General features: G+C 55.8%; 7 protein-coding genes across 7 annotated transcripts; 4 read left to right on the forward strand and 3 right to left on the reverse strand.

Moving 5' to 3' along the window:
* Positions 1 to 239: 239 nt before the first annotated feature.
* HMPREF1541_04849 (uncharacterized protein) lies at positions 240 to 1538 on the forward strand (the record flags this gene model as incomplete). The annotated part of the gene is made up of 1 exon (XM_008719193.1): positions 240 to 1538. The coding sequence occupies one exon, from the start codon at positions 240 to 242 to the stop codon at positions 1536 to 1538; it is 1299 nt and encodes a 432-aa protein (XP_008717415.1).
* A 288-nt stretch (positions 1539 to 1826) lies between these two features.
* Positions 1827 to 3530, forward strand: HMPREF1541_04850 (uncharacterized protein; the record flags this gene model as incomplete). The annotated part of the gene is made up of 1 exon (XM_008719194.1): positions 1827 to 3530. One exon carries the CDS (start codon positions 1827 to 1829, stop codon positions 3528 to 3530), a length of 1704 nt encoding a protein of 567 aa, XP_008717416.1.
* Positions 3531 to 4137: 607 nt separating this feature from the next.
* On the reverse strand, positions 4138 to 5418 carry HMPREF1541_04851 (uncharacterized protein; the record flags this gene model as incomplete). The annotated part of the gene is made up of 4 exons (XM_008719195.1): positions 4138 to 4314; positions 4378 to 4930; positions 4982 to 5109; positions 5158 to 5418. The coding sequence occupies 4 exons, from the start codon at positions 5416 to 5418 to the stop codon at positions 4138 to 4140; spliced, it is 1119 nt and encodes a 372-aa protein (XP_008717417.1).
* A 1402-nt stretch (positions 5419 to 6820) lies between these two features.
* HMPREF1541_04852 (uncharacterized protein) lies at positions 6821 to 7498 on the forward strand (the record flags this gene model as incomplete). The annotated part of the gene is made up of 1 exon (XM_008719196.1): positions 6821 to 7498. The coding sequence occupies one exon, from the start codon at positions 6821 to 6823 to the stop codon at positions 7496 to 7498; it is 678 nt and encodes a 225-aa protein (XP_008717418.1).
* Positions 7499 to 9959: 2461 nt separating this feature from the next.
* On the reverse strand, positions 9960 to 11771 carry HMPREF1541_04853 (uncharacterized protein; the record flags this gene model as incomplete). Its single annotated transcript, XM_008719197.1, has 1 exon — positions 9960 to 11771. One exon carries the CDS (start codon positions 11769 to 11771, stop codon positions 9960 to 9962), a length of 1812 nt encoding a protein of 603 aa, XP_008717419.1.
* Positions 11772 to 12654: 883 nt separating this feature from the next.
* On the forward strand, positions 12655 to 13463 carry HMPREF1541_04854 (uncharacterized protein; the record flags this gene model as incomplete). Its single annotated transcript, XM_008719198.1, has 2 exons — positions 12655 to 13125; positions 13311 to 13463. The coding sequence occupies 2 exons, from the start codon at positions 12655 to 12657 to the stop codon at positions 13461 to 13463; spliced, it is 624 nt and encodes a 207-aa protein (XP_008717420.1).
* Positions 13464 to 13813: 350 nt separating this feature from the next.
* HMPREF1541_04855 (uncharacterized protein) lies at positions 13814 to 14620 on the reverse strand (the record flags this gene model as incomplete). The annotated part of the gene is made up of 1 exon (XM_008719199.1): positions 13814 to 14620. The coding sequence occupies one exon, from the start codon at positions 14618 to 14620 to the stop codon at positions 13814 to 13816; it is 807 nt and encodes a 268-aa protein (XP_008717421.1).
* Between the last annotated feature and the right edge of the window lie 1487 nt (positions 14621 to 16107).

Consider the following 16107-nt stretch of genomic DNA (forward strand, 5'->3'; position numbering starts at 1 on the left):
ATAATTTCAATGACTGTGGTGGCTGGTATGTAGGAGTCAGAATACATCTGGACAATTATTGACTCAAGGAGAATCCATACAGCCTTGCGCCCCTCGACAAGGCTCCGAGATTCCAATAATTTTGCGACCAGACAACGAACTTTTTGCAGTGCTCATTTATACACCCTGAGAGGTGTTTGCAGTATCAACGTAGCCTTGATACAGTCGCATTATCTTATTCCATCGAACGATAGCCCCAGATGCCTGCAAGACGACTTCAACTATCCGACAAGGCGTCGCTGCCTTTCAAGACCTCCAACAAGCAGAAGCGGGAAGATCTCTACATTAAGCAGAAGAAGGCTCGAGGCGCCATAACGCGAGCAGAGAGGTTTGCACGCAAGAAGGAGGAAGACCGGAACCCTAGACTTCGTGAGGAGCGACTGCGGCGAAATGTGCCGCATACAATCGACAGCAAGCGGGCCTATGACGAAGTAGCGGATGAGCCGGAGGACGGCGGTTTAGGAGTTGCATATCACGTCGAAGGTGTGAAGAGGAGGAAGCTCTTCGAAGATCAGGAGCTCCCGGAAGATGCGCCTGCGGCGACAGAAGGACAGGAGGACGAGGATGAGGACGACAGAGACAGTATGTTAGACACGGACTCTGAGAAGGAGGACGGAGATGATGTGAATGTTGAGGAAGCAGAAGTCGATCCCCTGCCCTCAAAGGCAGAGATCCGGACCTCGAGCTCTTCAAGACCTCGGGCAGCCTCGCCGACACGTTCGACGACATCCACCGCTCTGTCTCTTGCCCCTGCCGCGCTGGCTGCTAAGTTTCCCTCGCTCTTCCAGAATGGAGACGAACTTCCACCCACGCCACAAGTTCTGATCACAACCTCTATCAACTCCACACTTCACTCGCAAGCCAAGACGCTGGTCGGTCTGTTTCCGAACTCCAAGTATATTCGCCGCTCATCACATCGGCATGGCTACAAATTCTCGGTTCGTGAGATCTCCTCGTTCGCCCACAACCAGGGTTATACGGCAGTTGTCGTACTGGAAGAGGACCAGAAGCGGCCAAGTGGTATGACCATGGTGCATCTGCCCTCTGGTCCTACTTTTCACTTCTCAATATCGAATTGGTATGAATCGAAATCGCTGCCAGGCCACGGGAAGGCTACACCACATGCTCCAGAGCTGATACTCAACAACTTTACCACACCACTGGGTCTTCTAACAGCACACTTGTTCCGGTCGCTTTTCCCACCTAAACCAGACCTCCAGGGGCGGCAAGTGGTCACATTTCACAACCAGAGAGATTTCATCTTCATGCGTCGCTTCCGCTATGTACTCCGAGAGAAGCGAGAATCCGAGAAAGTGGTCGTCGGCAGCGATGGTAAGCCAATAGTTGGCGCCGAAGAGGTACGAGCAGGGTTGCAGGAGCTAGGCCCACGCCTGACGCTGAAATTGCGAAGAGTCGACAAAGGCATCCAACGCAAGTCGGGCCAGGAATGGGAATGGAAGGGAAAGACGGACCGCGTCAGGACGAAGTTTCAGCTATAGTTACCCAGAAAGATTGAGATTTGGCCCACTACACAATGGTCTCTCGTTGCTTTCAGCCAATCCGTCTTGCTTGTTCTAGCACAGAATATCCGACGCTGCCATATCTCTCTCTCTCGTGCCGCTAATTTGTCTGGCGTGAACGCTGCATGAGTCGTCGGCGAGGTAGGCGACGCGGCTAACCCCAATCGGGACACAGGCTTGGCACCCGAGTACCTCAATTCTGAAGTAGATCGGAAGACTGACCCTTTGGTGGTCTTACAACCTGCTGAATTGCCCAAACCCGCCGCGATGGAAGAGGACGCCCTAAGGCAGTACATGCCCACGTCCTTTGGTGGTGTAGGTGGTGGCTTTGATCCTGATGCACAGATTGAAAACGCCAGGCGGAAACTGCCTGAGACTCAGCAGGCACAAGAAAAAGCAAAAGCAGCTTCGGGGTCAGAAGACGACAGTGGCGATGACGACGACTCGGATGATGAGGACGAGTATCCTACTTCCCACGAGATCGTCTTCAAAACGCATGAGCGGCCACTCACCACCATCACGGTAGACGCCTCGGGTTCTCGCATGATTACTGGTTCTACAGACTGCACAATCAAGTTGCACGACTTTGCTACACTGGCACCCAACACATTACGAGCTTTCAAGTCAGTCGATCCCACTTCGACGAAGGATGCTGCAATGTCTGAAACACACCCAGTTCACGTTGCAAGATTCAATCCAAACTCGCCAAGCCGCGTCCTGGTAGTGTCTGCTACGCCTCAAGCAAGGATATTGTCCCGAGATGGCGAACAGATCATGGAATTCAACAAGGGAGACATGTACCTCCGTGATATGAACATGACCAAGGGTCATATCAGTGAGATCACCTCTGGCACGTGGCATCCTTCCAAGCCAGAACTCTGTGTCACCGCTGGCACTGACAGCACTCTACGCATATGGGACGTGAACATTGGAAGCAAGCAGAAAGATGTCATCGTTCACAAGTCAAAGACTGCCGGCTCCGCAGGCCGGAGCCGTATGACAGCGGTGGCATGGGGTAGTCAAGTTGAGGGTGGCAACAACATTCTCGTCTCTGCTGCCCTGGACGGCTCTATCCTCATATGGGGAGGCGATGGACCCTTCACGCGGCCCAGCGCCGAAATCCGCGATGCTCATACGCCAGATACATGGACTAGTGGCATCGACGTCAGTTCTGACGGCCGGCTCGTCATCACACGCGGTGGCGACGACACGATCAAACTCTTCGACACTCGCAAATTCAAAGCCCCAGTCTCAACCACCACACATCCCTCCACCTCCTCTCAATACCCAACATCCAATATCATCTTCGCCCCGAACGCCTCCGCTGTTCTGACCGGCTCCCCATCGGGTGACCTACACATACTCAACCCTGCCACTCTGCGCCCGGAGCTCGTCACCCCCGTCACCCCCAACTCCCCACTCATAACCCTCGGCTGGCACAGCACCCTCAACCAGATCTTCACCGGCAGCGCCAACGGCCACACACACGTCCTCTTCTCGCCCAGCACCTCCAACAAAGCCGCGCTGACCATCCTCTCCAAGCCGCCCAAACGGCAACACATCGACGACGACCCCTCCTTCACCACCGCCACCGAAGCCATCTCCTCGGACTCGATCGTCAACCCAGGCACGGCCGGCGAGGCCATCCAGGGCTCCACGTACTCATCGCGCCACCCCACCATCGGCCTGACCGCCAGCGGCAAATCCCGGGACCCGCGCCGCCCGCACCTGCCGCAGACGACGCCCTTCGCCAAGTCGCAGCCGGACGAGAGGCACATCAAGGAGAGCATCCCGCTGAGCAGCATGCGCGAGGAGGACCCGCGCGAGGCCCTGCTCAAATACGCGGACAAGGCGGACAAGGACCGCATGTTCACGGGCGCGTGGAGCAAGACGCAGCCCAAGACCATTTACGCCGACGTGGAGGGGGATGACGAGGAGATCGAGCCGGCGCAGAAGAAGCAGAAGCGGTGACAAACTACCAGTAATTCTAAGACATCATGGGAAAAGCCCAGTTGTTGTTCCTGCAGAGTTCGAATGGTTGTTTCGGCCGTTTCGAGTGACCGGTGCCATGATAGTAAATCAGACTTTGATACCCAAACAACGCCTTTTTAAACTCATAATTCCCGCACAACTGTTGTACACCACGATGCCCCTAGCTTTGCCGTGCTTGGACCTGGACCCGGACCCAGTTTTGGTACGCAAAGCCTCACTGATGCCCTGGTGGCCCTCCTCATGACTCTGGTGCCGGGATTTCGGAAATGGATCCCCAACGCATGTTTGCGGGTCTTGCTAATGTCCTGGTGTCCTCATCGTAAATCTGTTTTCCATGTTTAATTCTTGACCATGTAGCTAGCTCCGCGCTGGCCTTCCTGGCGTCGTGTTGCTTTGCTCGTGGACCAGTTCCCAGATCGTACCGGTCGTTTGGACATGAGCCTTACACAGGGAATGCCAATGAGAGCCGCTCCCCTCCATATGAGCCCCTTTCAGGCTCGCGCTGACCGCCTGAAATCCGAGGTCGCTGCGCAGGCCATTATTGTGCCCTGATCATCCCCGGTGGGACTCCTTCTCTGACCTGAGTTCAGACCTGCTTCTCCACCTTACCCGTCCACGCCTCCTTAATGTCCTTTCTGGATGGACGTACCAGCCGCTTCATTCCTATCCATGGCGTGTTGATAGGCGACTCGCCCGTGAATATCAGCAGGTCATAGAGGAAGCCGCCTAGAGCAGTGCCAATGAAGGGGCAGACCATTGGAACCTGTGTTGGTCAGTCTCTGTCTAAACGATCCTCAAAAACATGTTTGGGAAAAATGAGACATACCCAGAAATAATAGTCTCCGGCCCGCCACACTTCAGGTCCGTATCCCACCATATACGTAAACAAGCGTGGACCGAAGTCACGCGCCAGGTTGATGGCATAGCCCGTTTCCCAGCCGAGAGTCGCGCCGATTCCAAAGATGAGGAAGAAGAGCATCAACGGTGTCTTGTCGCCTGCGCCAAGGTTACCGTCGTCTTTGAGGGCAAAGATGACGAATATCAGTATGGCAGAGGCGATGATCTCGCTGAATACCTGGCCGGTCTTGGTCAGGAACGGTTGCGGGTATGTGTTGAAGACTCCGGCTGTCGCGGTGTCTGAATAGCCGGGGACGGTGCGGATGCCGGCGCCGCCTTCAAATTCGTCAATGGCTGACTTGTAGTTCCCGTAGATGACAGCGGCGCCGCAAAAGCAGCCAAGAACTTGTGCGCAGGCGTAGGGCAGCCATTTCTTCCATGGGAACTTGCGGTAGAGGCACATGCACATTGTCACGGCTGGATTGAGATGTCCGCCAGCGCCGCCAGCTACGTAGACGCCGAGCATAACCCCGATACCCCATCTACGGAACATTTTAGTGATGCCCTCCTAGCTCGCTGCGAACAGAACTTACCCCCAAGATATGGACTGATAGTCGCCCTTGTTTTGGCTGGACTCTGGAAGATTGGGATTCGCCGAAAGCATCACCTGTGCAACCGAGCCGTCGCCGAAGATGATCATTATGAAGGTCCCAAGAAATTCCTTTGAGTAGAGTCAGTGCTGCTTCGTAAATTGTATACCAGTACTTACCATGAAAGGCTCACGGAGGTGGTGCCGTATGCGGGACCAGAGTAGATTGTTGTGGTGTTGGTAGTCTTCCTCCATCTGGTCATAACGATCGGCATTATCGATAGGTGGGCCATGTTCGGCGTGATATGGGTAGTCGGTATGCGCAAAGGTCACTTCATCGCTGGCATTTGCGGTGGATGAGGATGATTCACCGTGATCAGCCGACAGGGCAGGTGGTCGGAGACCGGCATCGACCTGTTTCTGTTTCGCCACAGCCTCCATGGTGCACAGACGAGCGCAAATAATGTAAAACAATGGCAGTGCTTAGAGGAGGTACTGACAAACGCAATGGGGACAGAAAAAAGGCGGAAATGTTAGTATATGGCAATGTAGTAGTCGGGATACCCACCCCGAAGTCTCGTCTCGCGCCATTATCATCATGGCACATGATAACGGAGAGCGGCTGACGGGATTCGCAGTTTCCACCATGCACTCCACAGTGCAAGCCGACCGGGCCGGAAAAGTTGTGTGCTGTTGCGGCGCCACCATCTGCATAACAGCGAGCAGACAGCACGAGTGGACAGGTTCATCGAGTCACGACGTTGCTAGCGCTGTATGAAATGGCTGCAGGAACGCGGGGAAGTTAGCTAGGAGGAGAATCAGACCTCAGACGAGGGCAGACCATTCCGCGCGCGAGGCGTCCGCACATCTGCCGTTGATGTGCGCATCGGGGTGTGGCCGAGAGCTGAGACGACCTGAGTGGACGGGCTGAGGCGAGGTTGGGGCTGGGTGGACAGGCGAGCCTAGGGTGGTGTGTCAACCGCGCAAAGTGACGTCGTTAGTGCTCGCTGTCGCATTCGAGCGGCCAAGACCAGAGGAGCGGCAAATGCGCAGTTTTTGGCGCCAAACAGGCGATCAGCGGGGTCTGATCGACCCCGGCCTGGATCTGTTAGGTATAACAGCTCGAGTTCGGTCTCTGGAGACCGAGAAGTCGAGGAGTCGCAAAGTCGGCAGGCCGAGGAGGTGGCACGCTTAAGCGGGATCGTCATCTCACTTGGCACGTGGATGTTGCTTATCAAGCTGTCCGGCTGAGAGTGCTCGGGAGGAATTTGGCTATTCTTACCAGGTCAGCACGGAAGAGATGATGGGCATATCGGTAGCCTGCGGACAAGGCAGCTGCATCTGATGGTAGCCTTGGAAAGGCGTCGAGGACGGGCTGCATCCAGGTCGCACGCTCTTGGCACTGCTCCCCACCCGCATTGATGACTCCTGGATTCTCCGAGCCACAGCCAGTGCCACGAAACGAATATATGAGGGCTGGAGCCGACCTGAAGCCTCGCTACTGACTCGATCGATGGTGCGGAGTGGTTTTGGCCTGTATATAGGCCGTGGGGATACACTGCTGGTGGTCATTCGGAGGAGGCTCTTTGGTGAGGGGTAAAGCCCGTTAATCGTGGAAGGAGACTTCCAAGCACAGAATCTCCGTTCGACCACGCGAATAGGAGCGGCCTATTGCACCTGTTTTATCGGGTTCGATCAGGTAGGTTTTGACATGACGATATATAGTAAGACCGGCCGCTCTTGGATCCTGCTATTGAAAGCAGAGTATCCATCGGTTTCACAAAAGTCTTCTGCAGTTTCTATACCACGTCCCGAGCCACCTTTTCCCTCTCGGTCTAACAACATGTCTACACCAGCCGAAATTGCAGCAGAGTCGCTGCGCTCGAAACAGAAGCCCCTCAAGGACCAATACCGTTCTGACCCATCTTCGGCGTTCATCACATTGAATTCCTCGGGCGACCTTGATCCAACATCGACTTCACTTACCTGCAACCTGGCCTCCGCCGGCGCTGCCCAGAAGAAGGTGGCCGGACTCCACAAATTAGCGGGAGGTGAAGGCTTTGACGCAAGTGGGGAACTGTGTTCTGGAGACATGCTGTTAGAAAGTCTTGTGGCATGCTACGGTGTAACTGTCAGAGCCGTAGCTACGGCCATGGGCATCGCAATCCAGGGCGGCACGGTCATTGTTGAGGGCGACCTTGACTTTCGTGGTACGATGGGCATTAAAGGTGAAGATGGGGCTCAAGTACCAGTTGGGTTCCAGGCCATCCGCCTCAAAGTCCGACTCGAAGTTGGGTCCGAGGACAAAGACAAAGTCCAGAAACTGATCGAGTTGAGCGAACGGTATTGCGTCGTGCTGCAGACACTGAAGAAGGGAGTCGATGTTGAGGTCAAGCTTGGCCATATCGGAAAGCCTGTTCCCGACGCTCGAAGCGATTCTCAAGCTCATGAGGATGGAAACGGACAAGGCGAGGGCATGGCGCCGGCAGTTGGGAACGAGGATGTCTTGAAGCTGAATTAATATTGCTCAGCGACCTCCCTTCGTCCAGGCTGGCAGCAGTGCACCAGTTGTATCTCCAACATTGTGCCTTCACAAAGAGGCTGGTGCTGTGTACGGAGTCTCGCATCGTTCTCTACACAAGGACTCGGCTCTGGGAGGAGTCGGTGTTCGCAATCGTGTTTCCAAATCGACAGTGATGCCAGTTCCAGCCTCGAATCTCCAATGCCGTTGCCAAGCTTCACGAACCGCGGCGGGATCATCTCCCGCGACTCTCTAGCAGCCCAAATATCTCACGATCCAACTTCGCTTAACACCACTCGAAAGACGGTAATGACTAGCTGCTGATCTCACTGGACCCGGCGATTTGGACAGCACTCATTGTGGACATGTGATTTTTGGCGATGGCTGTCATATCGACGCAGGGGTATCAGGAACCCGGGACTCCCCTGGAGTTGAATCCGGCTTGACAGGTAGGCAGAATCTAATCCTCAGCATTATGATCTTCCTGTTCGACGATTTATTTCCTTTGGGTGCATTCCTTTGATCTTCAACGCGGGCGACATGCTTCGCGGATAGAATGTCCCGCCCAGCGTACTTGGTCTCTTGACTGCTCGTTTCCAGCTTGCAGCTTCGCAGCCCGCATCTACCACCACGATCCCTTCTGTTTCCGAGTCCCTTGCCCTCATCGAGGCCATCGTTACGAGAACTGTAGCCTGGGGTGGGGTCTCGGTGTTCACAAAAGTCGTCCAGGGGAAGAAAACTGTGGATTCGACCACTATAATAGGTAACAATCACTGTATCAACCAATACCGACCACTCTGCAATCAGAGATTCGGTGCAGCCGGGTTGAGTGACGAGAGTCGGTCCAAATACGGTCTAAATCACAACAGTCACCACCAACACAGGTGCGCTGGCTGCCTCAGCGAATCTTCCACCCAGTGTCAACGATACACAAACAATAACACCGCCGATGACGACCTCAGCGGCGCAGCAGGAGGACGGAATTTCTGGGCAAGACAGTCTCTCAGCAGGCGCAATAGCAGGCGTTGCGGTAGGCGCTACTCTGGGCGCTTTGCTACTCATTGCACTTGGCTATCTCTTCTTCCGCCGCCGTTCCAACGCTACAGCTCGGCCACGATCCACGACTGTTGGCGGAGACATCACCACCAGATCTGAGGATAGCAATAATGCGTCGTCGACACCAGTGGCGGCATCAGAGAGAGATTTTGACAAGCCCGAGACGGAGCGGCCGGAGGACATGACTCACCCGGCATATGCCGCGAACCGCCTCAGCGACCATATGAACTTGACGGGCATTGTCTTTGAGGACAAGGAGGATGAGCCCATGTATGTCGGAGTGCCGGCTCACCTCACCGGGCAGAAGCGATGGAGCAGACAAGGCTTCGACAAGAATTCATATAGTTCATAATTAAAAGGGATGCTACCCCCCTCCCCACCCAATCAGCGATGCGGTGTTAGCGGTGGGAATTTTATGGTTGACGAATATTGCCATGACGGCCATCCCATCATCTAGCCTTAAGGACTGATAGGAGAGTGTCTACAAAAAATAGGACGACGCCGCTCGGCCCAGTTCGCGGCTCGCAAGCGTGATCGATGGGATGCCAGCACTGGCAATTGCGACCTGATGGACATGAAAAAATGCAGCTCACGGCGGGGGGGGGGGCGCATTCGATTCTCTGCTCCTGGTCTCACTTCACTTTGCCATACATGCACAGTCGGCCCTGTCCTACTACGCCATCGTCTCCAAAGTCTCTTCGGCACGTCTTCGCCAGCAGGCCGTCGTTCCTTTCTCGCACAAAGCTACAACCTCTGGCCCCCTGCTCAACAGCTGCTGGGGTTACTCGTGCAGGCAGCTGCTCAACCCGCTCGCTTGAGGTTGGGGTGCGAAGACGGCAGCGACTCTGGCTCATTCTACGGCATTATTTGGTTAGACACATTTCGTCTTCTGAAGTTCCAGGGACCGCATCTATGCCGAGCTCAACTTGCGGTTTAAGAACAGGGTCGCTGTCTGGAGGTTCAAGGATACTAGGGTGGGCGCCCTTCCGGAGCAAGACTTTCGCAATGCATGCCCTGTCTCTCAGTGATTTGGCGTATGGGTACTCGCAGAGCACAGTGGTGATTGGGCAGCGACTGGAGAAGGTGTAATGTGCGAGAGGGTTAGCGACGATACTTGTATCATCACATGAAATGTATCAGATATGAGTGGACACTATGAAGATTTCAGTCCTAATTCTGCTTGATCGTATCCAGTATGATTTGACAATATCATCTACCTGAATCTCGTCGCATCTCCCCAATGGGATCTTAGCAGCCCTGTCTTCTCTGAAGTTCGCGCCGACTAACAATCAGCTTCTGTCGCCCAAAGATCTGCTCTCGGAGAGGACCAGCAGGCCAAAACTACTCTTAGATATCAACCCCAAGATTCGAGCGCTTCAAACGCGTGAGAAGCGCATTATCATCATCATCTCCCCAGAACCTTCTTCAGCGCGACGCCGAGCCTCCGCTCCTCGTCACCCGCCGCCATGGCTCTCCAGCAAACGAAGCGATCCGGCCTCACGAGCACGCAGCCATCTTCGTCGACCTCCATCTTGCGCGACCAGTCCCGATAGACATCCTCCCAGTCCTGCCCCCACCCGATGCTGTAAGCGCGGATGTCGATGCCCAGCTCCTTCGACGCCGTTTGAGCGGCGGCTTTCCACCCTTGGCCGCCAATGCCCGTCAGCAGGCAGAAGACGCCGTGCCCGGCCAAGTCGTGCGTCGAGACGTGGTTCTTCTGGGGCATCCGCTTGTTCAGCCACGCGTGCGGCAGTCTGCTGCCGGGGTAGGTGCTGGCGCGGTGGTACAAGACGGGGTCCTCCGGCCATTGCGGGGGCGCGTCCTTCTCATCGTCCACGACGACGCCGTCGCTGACGTAGCGGTGGTTCATCTCGACGCCGATGCCGTGAAACTCATGGGACGTGCCGTCGATGGCGTCGTTGAGCAGTTTCCTGCGGGCGCGCCCGGCTTTCGTGGCCGATTTGAGCTCTTCCATCACCGCCATGCGTTCTTTCGGTGTGGGGAGCGTCAGACCCATGGCGTCCCAGACGGGCGTGTGGTCGCGTAGGCCTTGGTTCGCGCGCGTGACGACGCCGAGGCCGACGGGCTGACGTTCCGGGCTGAAGGTTGAGAGCAGGGAGTGGGAGGCGAGGCCGTTCTCGACGTATTTGATCTTCCAGGCCAGATTGTAGGCGTCTTGGACGCAAGTGTTGGAGCCGAGGCCGTTGAAGGGCGGGTGCCGGTGGACGGCGTCGCCGAGGCAGTGGATGGTGTTGGTGGGGTCGGAGTAGCGCTCTGCCACGGTTTCGTTGATCAGCCACTTGGATACGTCGAGAATCTTCAGTGGAAGCTTGTCGTTGCCCACGATCTTTCTGCACTTGGCCTCCCATTGTGCCATTGTGGGTTCCTTATACTCGACTTCTGGTTTGGGAAAGAGAATGAACATCCACTCGTGCCACGGCTTGACCATGCGGATCAGGCCGCTCCACGCAAAGTCGTCATAGTCGTCTTCTGGTTGGAAGACCCAATGAAGGTTGCCTTTTCTGGCATCGACATAGTCTGACAGGTCCACTTGGACCAGCACGTTCAAGGCCAGCCCTTGACCTGGTTTCTTGATGAGCGGGATTTCCAGCTGGCGAATGACCTGGCTGCGGCCGCCATCGGCGCCAAAGAGGTACTTGGATCGAACCAGATACTCGCTCCCGGTTAGATCATCCGCGAGACGGCTGACGATCAAGCCGTCGTCCTGACGCTTGAAGTCGAGGAATCTGGTGCGGAAACGCACATCCCAGCCTTCGGCAGTCGCACGCTGGATCATGATGGGCTCGAATTCGGTCTGTGGCAGGTCCACGTGCCGGCAAGGCGTGTGGCTCTCGTACTCGCCGTGGCGTTGGGGGTCGTTGCCCCAGGAGTAGATGCGGGCGTACTCTTCGCCGGTCATGTCGTGACACCAGCGCGTGTGGATCATGTTGTCGCCGGCGGTGGCGAGTCCCACAGCCCTTTCCTCTAGGCCAATGTCACGCAGGCACTCGAAGCAGGCAGGGTTGGTGATGTGGGCGCGAGGTGTCTGGGATGTGGTTGGGGCATTGGAGATGAGTAGACCTGTCATGCTGTAGGGTGGGTGAGAGAGGAAGCATGCTAGAGACGCGCCTGCTGGGCCGGCTCCTACTATCAGCAGTGGTGTGTCGATGGTTTTGGCGGGGTGGCCCTCGCCGTTGACCAACGCCGTCGACCCCATTTTGGCCGCGTGTTCACCGCTGTCCGTTGGGTTTGGTTTCCTGTGAAGTGAGTCTGTCACGAGCAGACGAAAGATCTCTTGTCCGCCCTTGAGAGCGCGCTGGGTGTGTCAACATCTAAAATAGCCAGACAAGCAGCGAAGGAAAGTGGGAGATATCCATGGTTTAGCGTCCCGTGCGGCGTCCACCCCGGCTCTGGGCCCAGACTGCGGTACTGGCTTGCCCCAAGCAGGACTAAGACTGGGCTCCGGACCCAATCAGCCCAGCAACAAAGTCGACTGTGGTCACCGGATGTGTACCGCACTTCGGGTGTGGGGCGAGCGGAGCAATATCGCTGGGAGACGGCCAAATTCTGCTGTTTACCTAAGAATTGGAAATCCACCGATACACCGCGTCGGAACGTGAGTCTCCAGCGAGCGCTATTCGGGTGCGAGCGCGAGGGTCAGAGTGCTATGTTGTGATGGATTAGTTGATTGCTGATGCAGGTTCTTACTACCGCATACTACTGTACCTGATTCATCCCCACACTCACGGCCTGTTCTGGGGGAACCGGTCCCCGCTGATTTTGTGATTTTGAATGCTGACGATTGGCTTACCACCACAGCACGAAAACGCAACGCTAGCCGTTTTCGTGATGATTTCAATGACGTACTGTAGATCGGAACAAGTGCTGCAACGAGGACTGAGTCGCGAGCTCACCCATGTCACAGAACGAATATACCTCACCTGCGTCGCAGAAGCTGACAACGGCGAACGAAAGCACGAGGCGAATACCCACCGCTCCAAGCAGCTCTCGACGTGACCGTAGCAGCTAGTGGCACCAGCAGCATCCGTTTCCTTCACACGTCCCTGTCCACCGCAGGCATCGCCTGAATCACTACAACCATGCTCTTCCTCCGGGCAACCTCCTCCTTTCGGCCCTCTCTCGCCAGCACAAGTCCGACCGTCCTGCTCACCCGCCAGCTCTCCTCCCCCGTCAGCAAGAGCACCACCCGCACTCTCCGCGTCCCGTCCCTCTTCCGCCATCCCGCGCGTCCCCTCGCTGTCGCCTTTGGCCTCTCCCTCCCTTTCCTCGCACCCTCTCGCCCGACCCTCAACGACTCTTCACTCGGCCCGGCCCAGTTGCCGTCATTGAGCGGCCAGGGCGAATCCTCGTCTCCGTTCTCGAGCTCTGCGCCGGATGCAGCAACAGGAGGAAAGAAAGATGTGCCGGTGTTCAAGGACGGGTCGTTGAACCCCGCGGCCGTCAAGCAGATTAGTCTAGGGGGCATGCTGGGATTGGGGGCCGGCGTGTTGCTAAGTATGTTCAGTCGCATGCTGGTACTGGTGCTGGGTGTCGGAATCGTGGTCTGGCAGGTACGTGACACTTGATCATTCTTTCAGGCGTGGAGATGGGTTCAAGATTGAGCGAATAGATGGTTGGAGCTATTTGGTGATGAGCCATCGAAGATCGATGCTTTATAAGATCTCACTAAGCCGTCTCGCTATGACTGTTGACCCCCCCGCTTGACTGAACAACCACTAACAGTCCGTGTTCACAGTACGCGGCACGGAAAGGCTACAACATCATCCCAGTCGAGAGGCTGCAGCGGTACGCGAAAGGCGTGAATGTTCGGAGTGCCATCCAGCAGAACGTCGCGTTCAAGATCAGCTTTGGACTCGTCTTCGCATTAACGGCGTTCGGAGAATTCTAGCACTCTGCTATGGGGTATCATGATATACAACAATGGTGGCAGCACGGCTCGTGAGCGAGAGCTACTCTAAGTTACGAGAGGGAGGCCAAACCAATGTGTTGGCGTCTTTGTGCATTCAGGCTAAGGGGTTTTTGACTGTACAGATTCAAAAAGACTTGTTTGACCAATTGCAAAGCTTCTTTCAGACTTGCTGGCTTCACACGCCACAAAGGAGTTCCCTCCTTGTTCGGCGTTTCTGGTGAATGTGCAGTCGAATCAACCGGCAGGGCACGGGTGCCAATCATAACTCATACAGCAGCACAGCTCTTTGCACGACACAAGCTCCGATTCAGATAATATCAGGAAGTGCCTCACGCGGCCAATTCCTTCTCCCACTCAGACACCTGCTGCAACGTTCTGTTCAGCTCCTCATTCTCCTGCTGCAGACGATCGACAAACTCCCTCAGTGAATCGACCTCTTTTCTCATTTCAGCACGCCCCTGCTGCAGCAACTCATTCATCCTCACCAGGTCCTCCCGGCTCCCACTACCTCCCGCCATTAGCTCGCGTTGCAGATTTGCATACTGGTGGGAAACGACTTCCAATTCATCATTGATCGCTTTGGCAGCTTTGGCAGCAACACGGAGCTCGGCTTTCAGGGATTCGACCTCGGCCAGCAGTACCGTTTCTCTGATCGATGTGGCAGTCGCTTGGCCGGGGTCAGCACTCAAGGCGCGGTCGACTTCACCTAGAGCCGTGGTCGCCTGAGCCAATTGCTGGTCTCTCGACAACGCCAATTTCGCGAAAGAAGCCATGAGCCACTGCTTGTGATTCTCAGACTCTGCCCACACCGGTTGGAGCAGGTAGCTCCAATGGTAATCATCTACAAACTCCTCACACAGCTGTCGGACTGCCTCCCATCTGTCCTGGCGTTCCGGAAGGACTGCTGCGATGCCGCGAGTAAATCGGTGGACCCATTTCTCGCAAATTTCGGCGGTGAGACGGTGTGTGGTGTAAGGGGCGTCTATATCCAGGCCAAGACCCTTGCAGATGGACGTCTTCGTGGGCGCTTTCGAGTCAATGTAGCGAAAGCCGGCAACGGGGGCGGGGACGATTTGTTTGGGGTACTGCCTCTTCAAGTGCGCGGGACCCCTGGTATGGCGGCCGTCGGGAGCCATCTTGTCAAGGCTTGGTCAGTTGGTATTCTGTGAGCAAATACGGCTTAGAAGACAACCTTACTATGCGGAGGATGGTGAGGAGAGTGTCTGAAGCAAGCGACAGGGATCGTACAGAACCTGAGAGCCTCTTCCTTGGAGCGAGGAGTGAGGGGTTGTTGTGTGAGGCCAGTGGGCATAGCGAGGCGGAAAAGAAAGAACATAATAAATGGCGGAGGATCTGTGTGCCGGCGCGGAAGCCTTGCACTTCGCTATCTACCATCAAGCCACCTCACCTCCGGCCCTTCACTCCTCTCAGCGTTCTTTTCGAGCATGCTCCTTCTCATTTCCTCCCACAACCACTTCCACCTCCGTCTCAGCATCGCTCCACCCTTCCACCTCCCTCTCCTTCACCTCCAGCATGTCCTTTCCCTCCTCCTTCCTCTCCTTCTTCCCCTTCCCCAACCCCAGCACCCGACTAATCAACCCCCTCTCATCCTTGATCTCCGGCAAGCCAAGCATGCGTCTGCGCTCCCGCTGCTCCTGCTTGCGCTGCTGCTCGCGCGCCAACACAGCGGCGCGCATGCGGCGGTATTGTTGGACTTCCGGGTCGTGGGCTACTGAGTAGCCAGAGACGGCGGACATTGTGGGTTTTGGTGCCGCTTGTGGTGGCGATGATAGATCACTGGTGGCGGAGGACTGGGAAAGTGAAGGTACGTGAAGCTGAGGTCGTAGGTGAATTTGGATGGTGTGGTTGCTATGGTGTGGTGGTGAGGTCAATGTAGCCAGCACCTAAAGGGCGATGACAGAAGCTCAAGGTCAGATCTGGGAAGCAAATGGGTTGCTTGAGTTGTGAGTGGTGTTTGCTTGCTTGCTTGTAGAATTAGACGTGTCAGAGCCTGCTCAGATTCGCTTGACACCGAGCACTCTTATATACCATGATTGAGACCCATCGGCCACCTAGGTTTATGCAGCATGCAGTGGACCTGCTCCATACCCACCGCGCGCCCAAGCAATAGAATAAGGCGCGTGAGAAATAGCTCACCTGAGCAGGGTGACCACCCTCCACCGATCGGGCCATGTACGCACGAAGAGAGACGGCCCGGCTTTAGATAAGGCTGGGTGCTATCAGGGGTTCCCGCGGAAGATTCGGCAGAAGGCTTAGCTTCTTCAGTTCAGTCATCTGGGACGCCAATTGGTCACAGAGCCCCCGAAGACGCCGAACGGTGGACATGGCAGGCGGTGGACAACGAAGAAAGAGACACCCATGGGCTGAGATTGGGGGTTGTGCAGAGGGCTGTTCAAGGTAGTGCACAGAGAGCTTTCTCATGGTAGAAGAGTCAATCGCAGAACGTCCGTGTACAAGAGCACGGGGGAATGCTGGCGACCTCGGAGAGCGCGATCAGAGGAGCGGGCCATGTTTCGCCGTGCGAAGATTGCACCATGCAACGAGGGGCACACAATCTCCAGGAAGAACAACAAAGCATGTACTGGAATAGGTAATCGTATGA

This window comes from Cyphellophora europaea, assembly GCF_000365145.1.
Source record: "Cyphellophora europaea CBS 101466 unplaced genomic scaffold supercont1.4, whole genome shotgun sequence".
In the NCBI taxonomy this organism is placed as follows: Eukaryota; Fungi; Ascomycota; class Eurotiomycetes; order Chaetothyriales; family Cyphellophoraceae; genus Cyphellophora; species Cyphellophora europaea.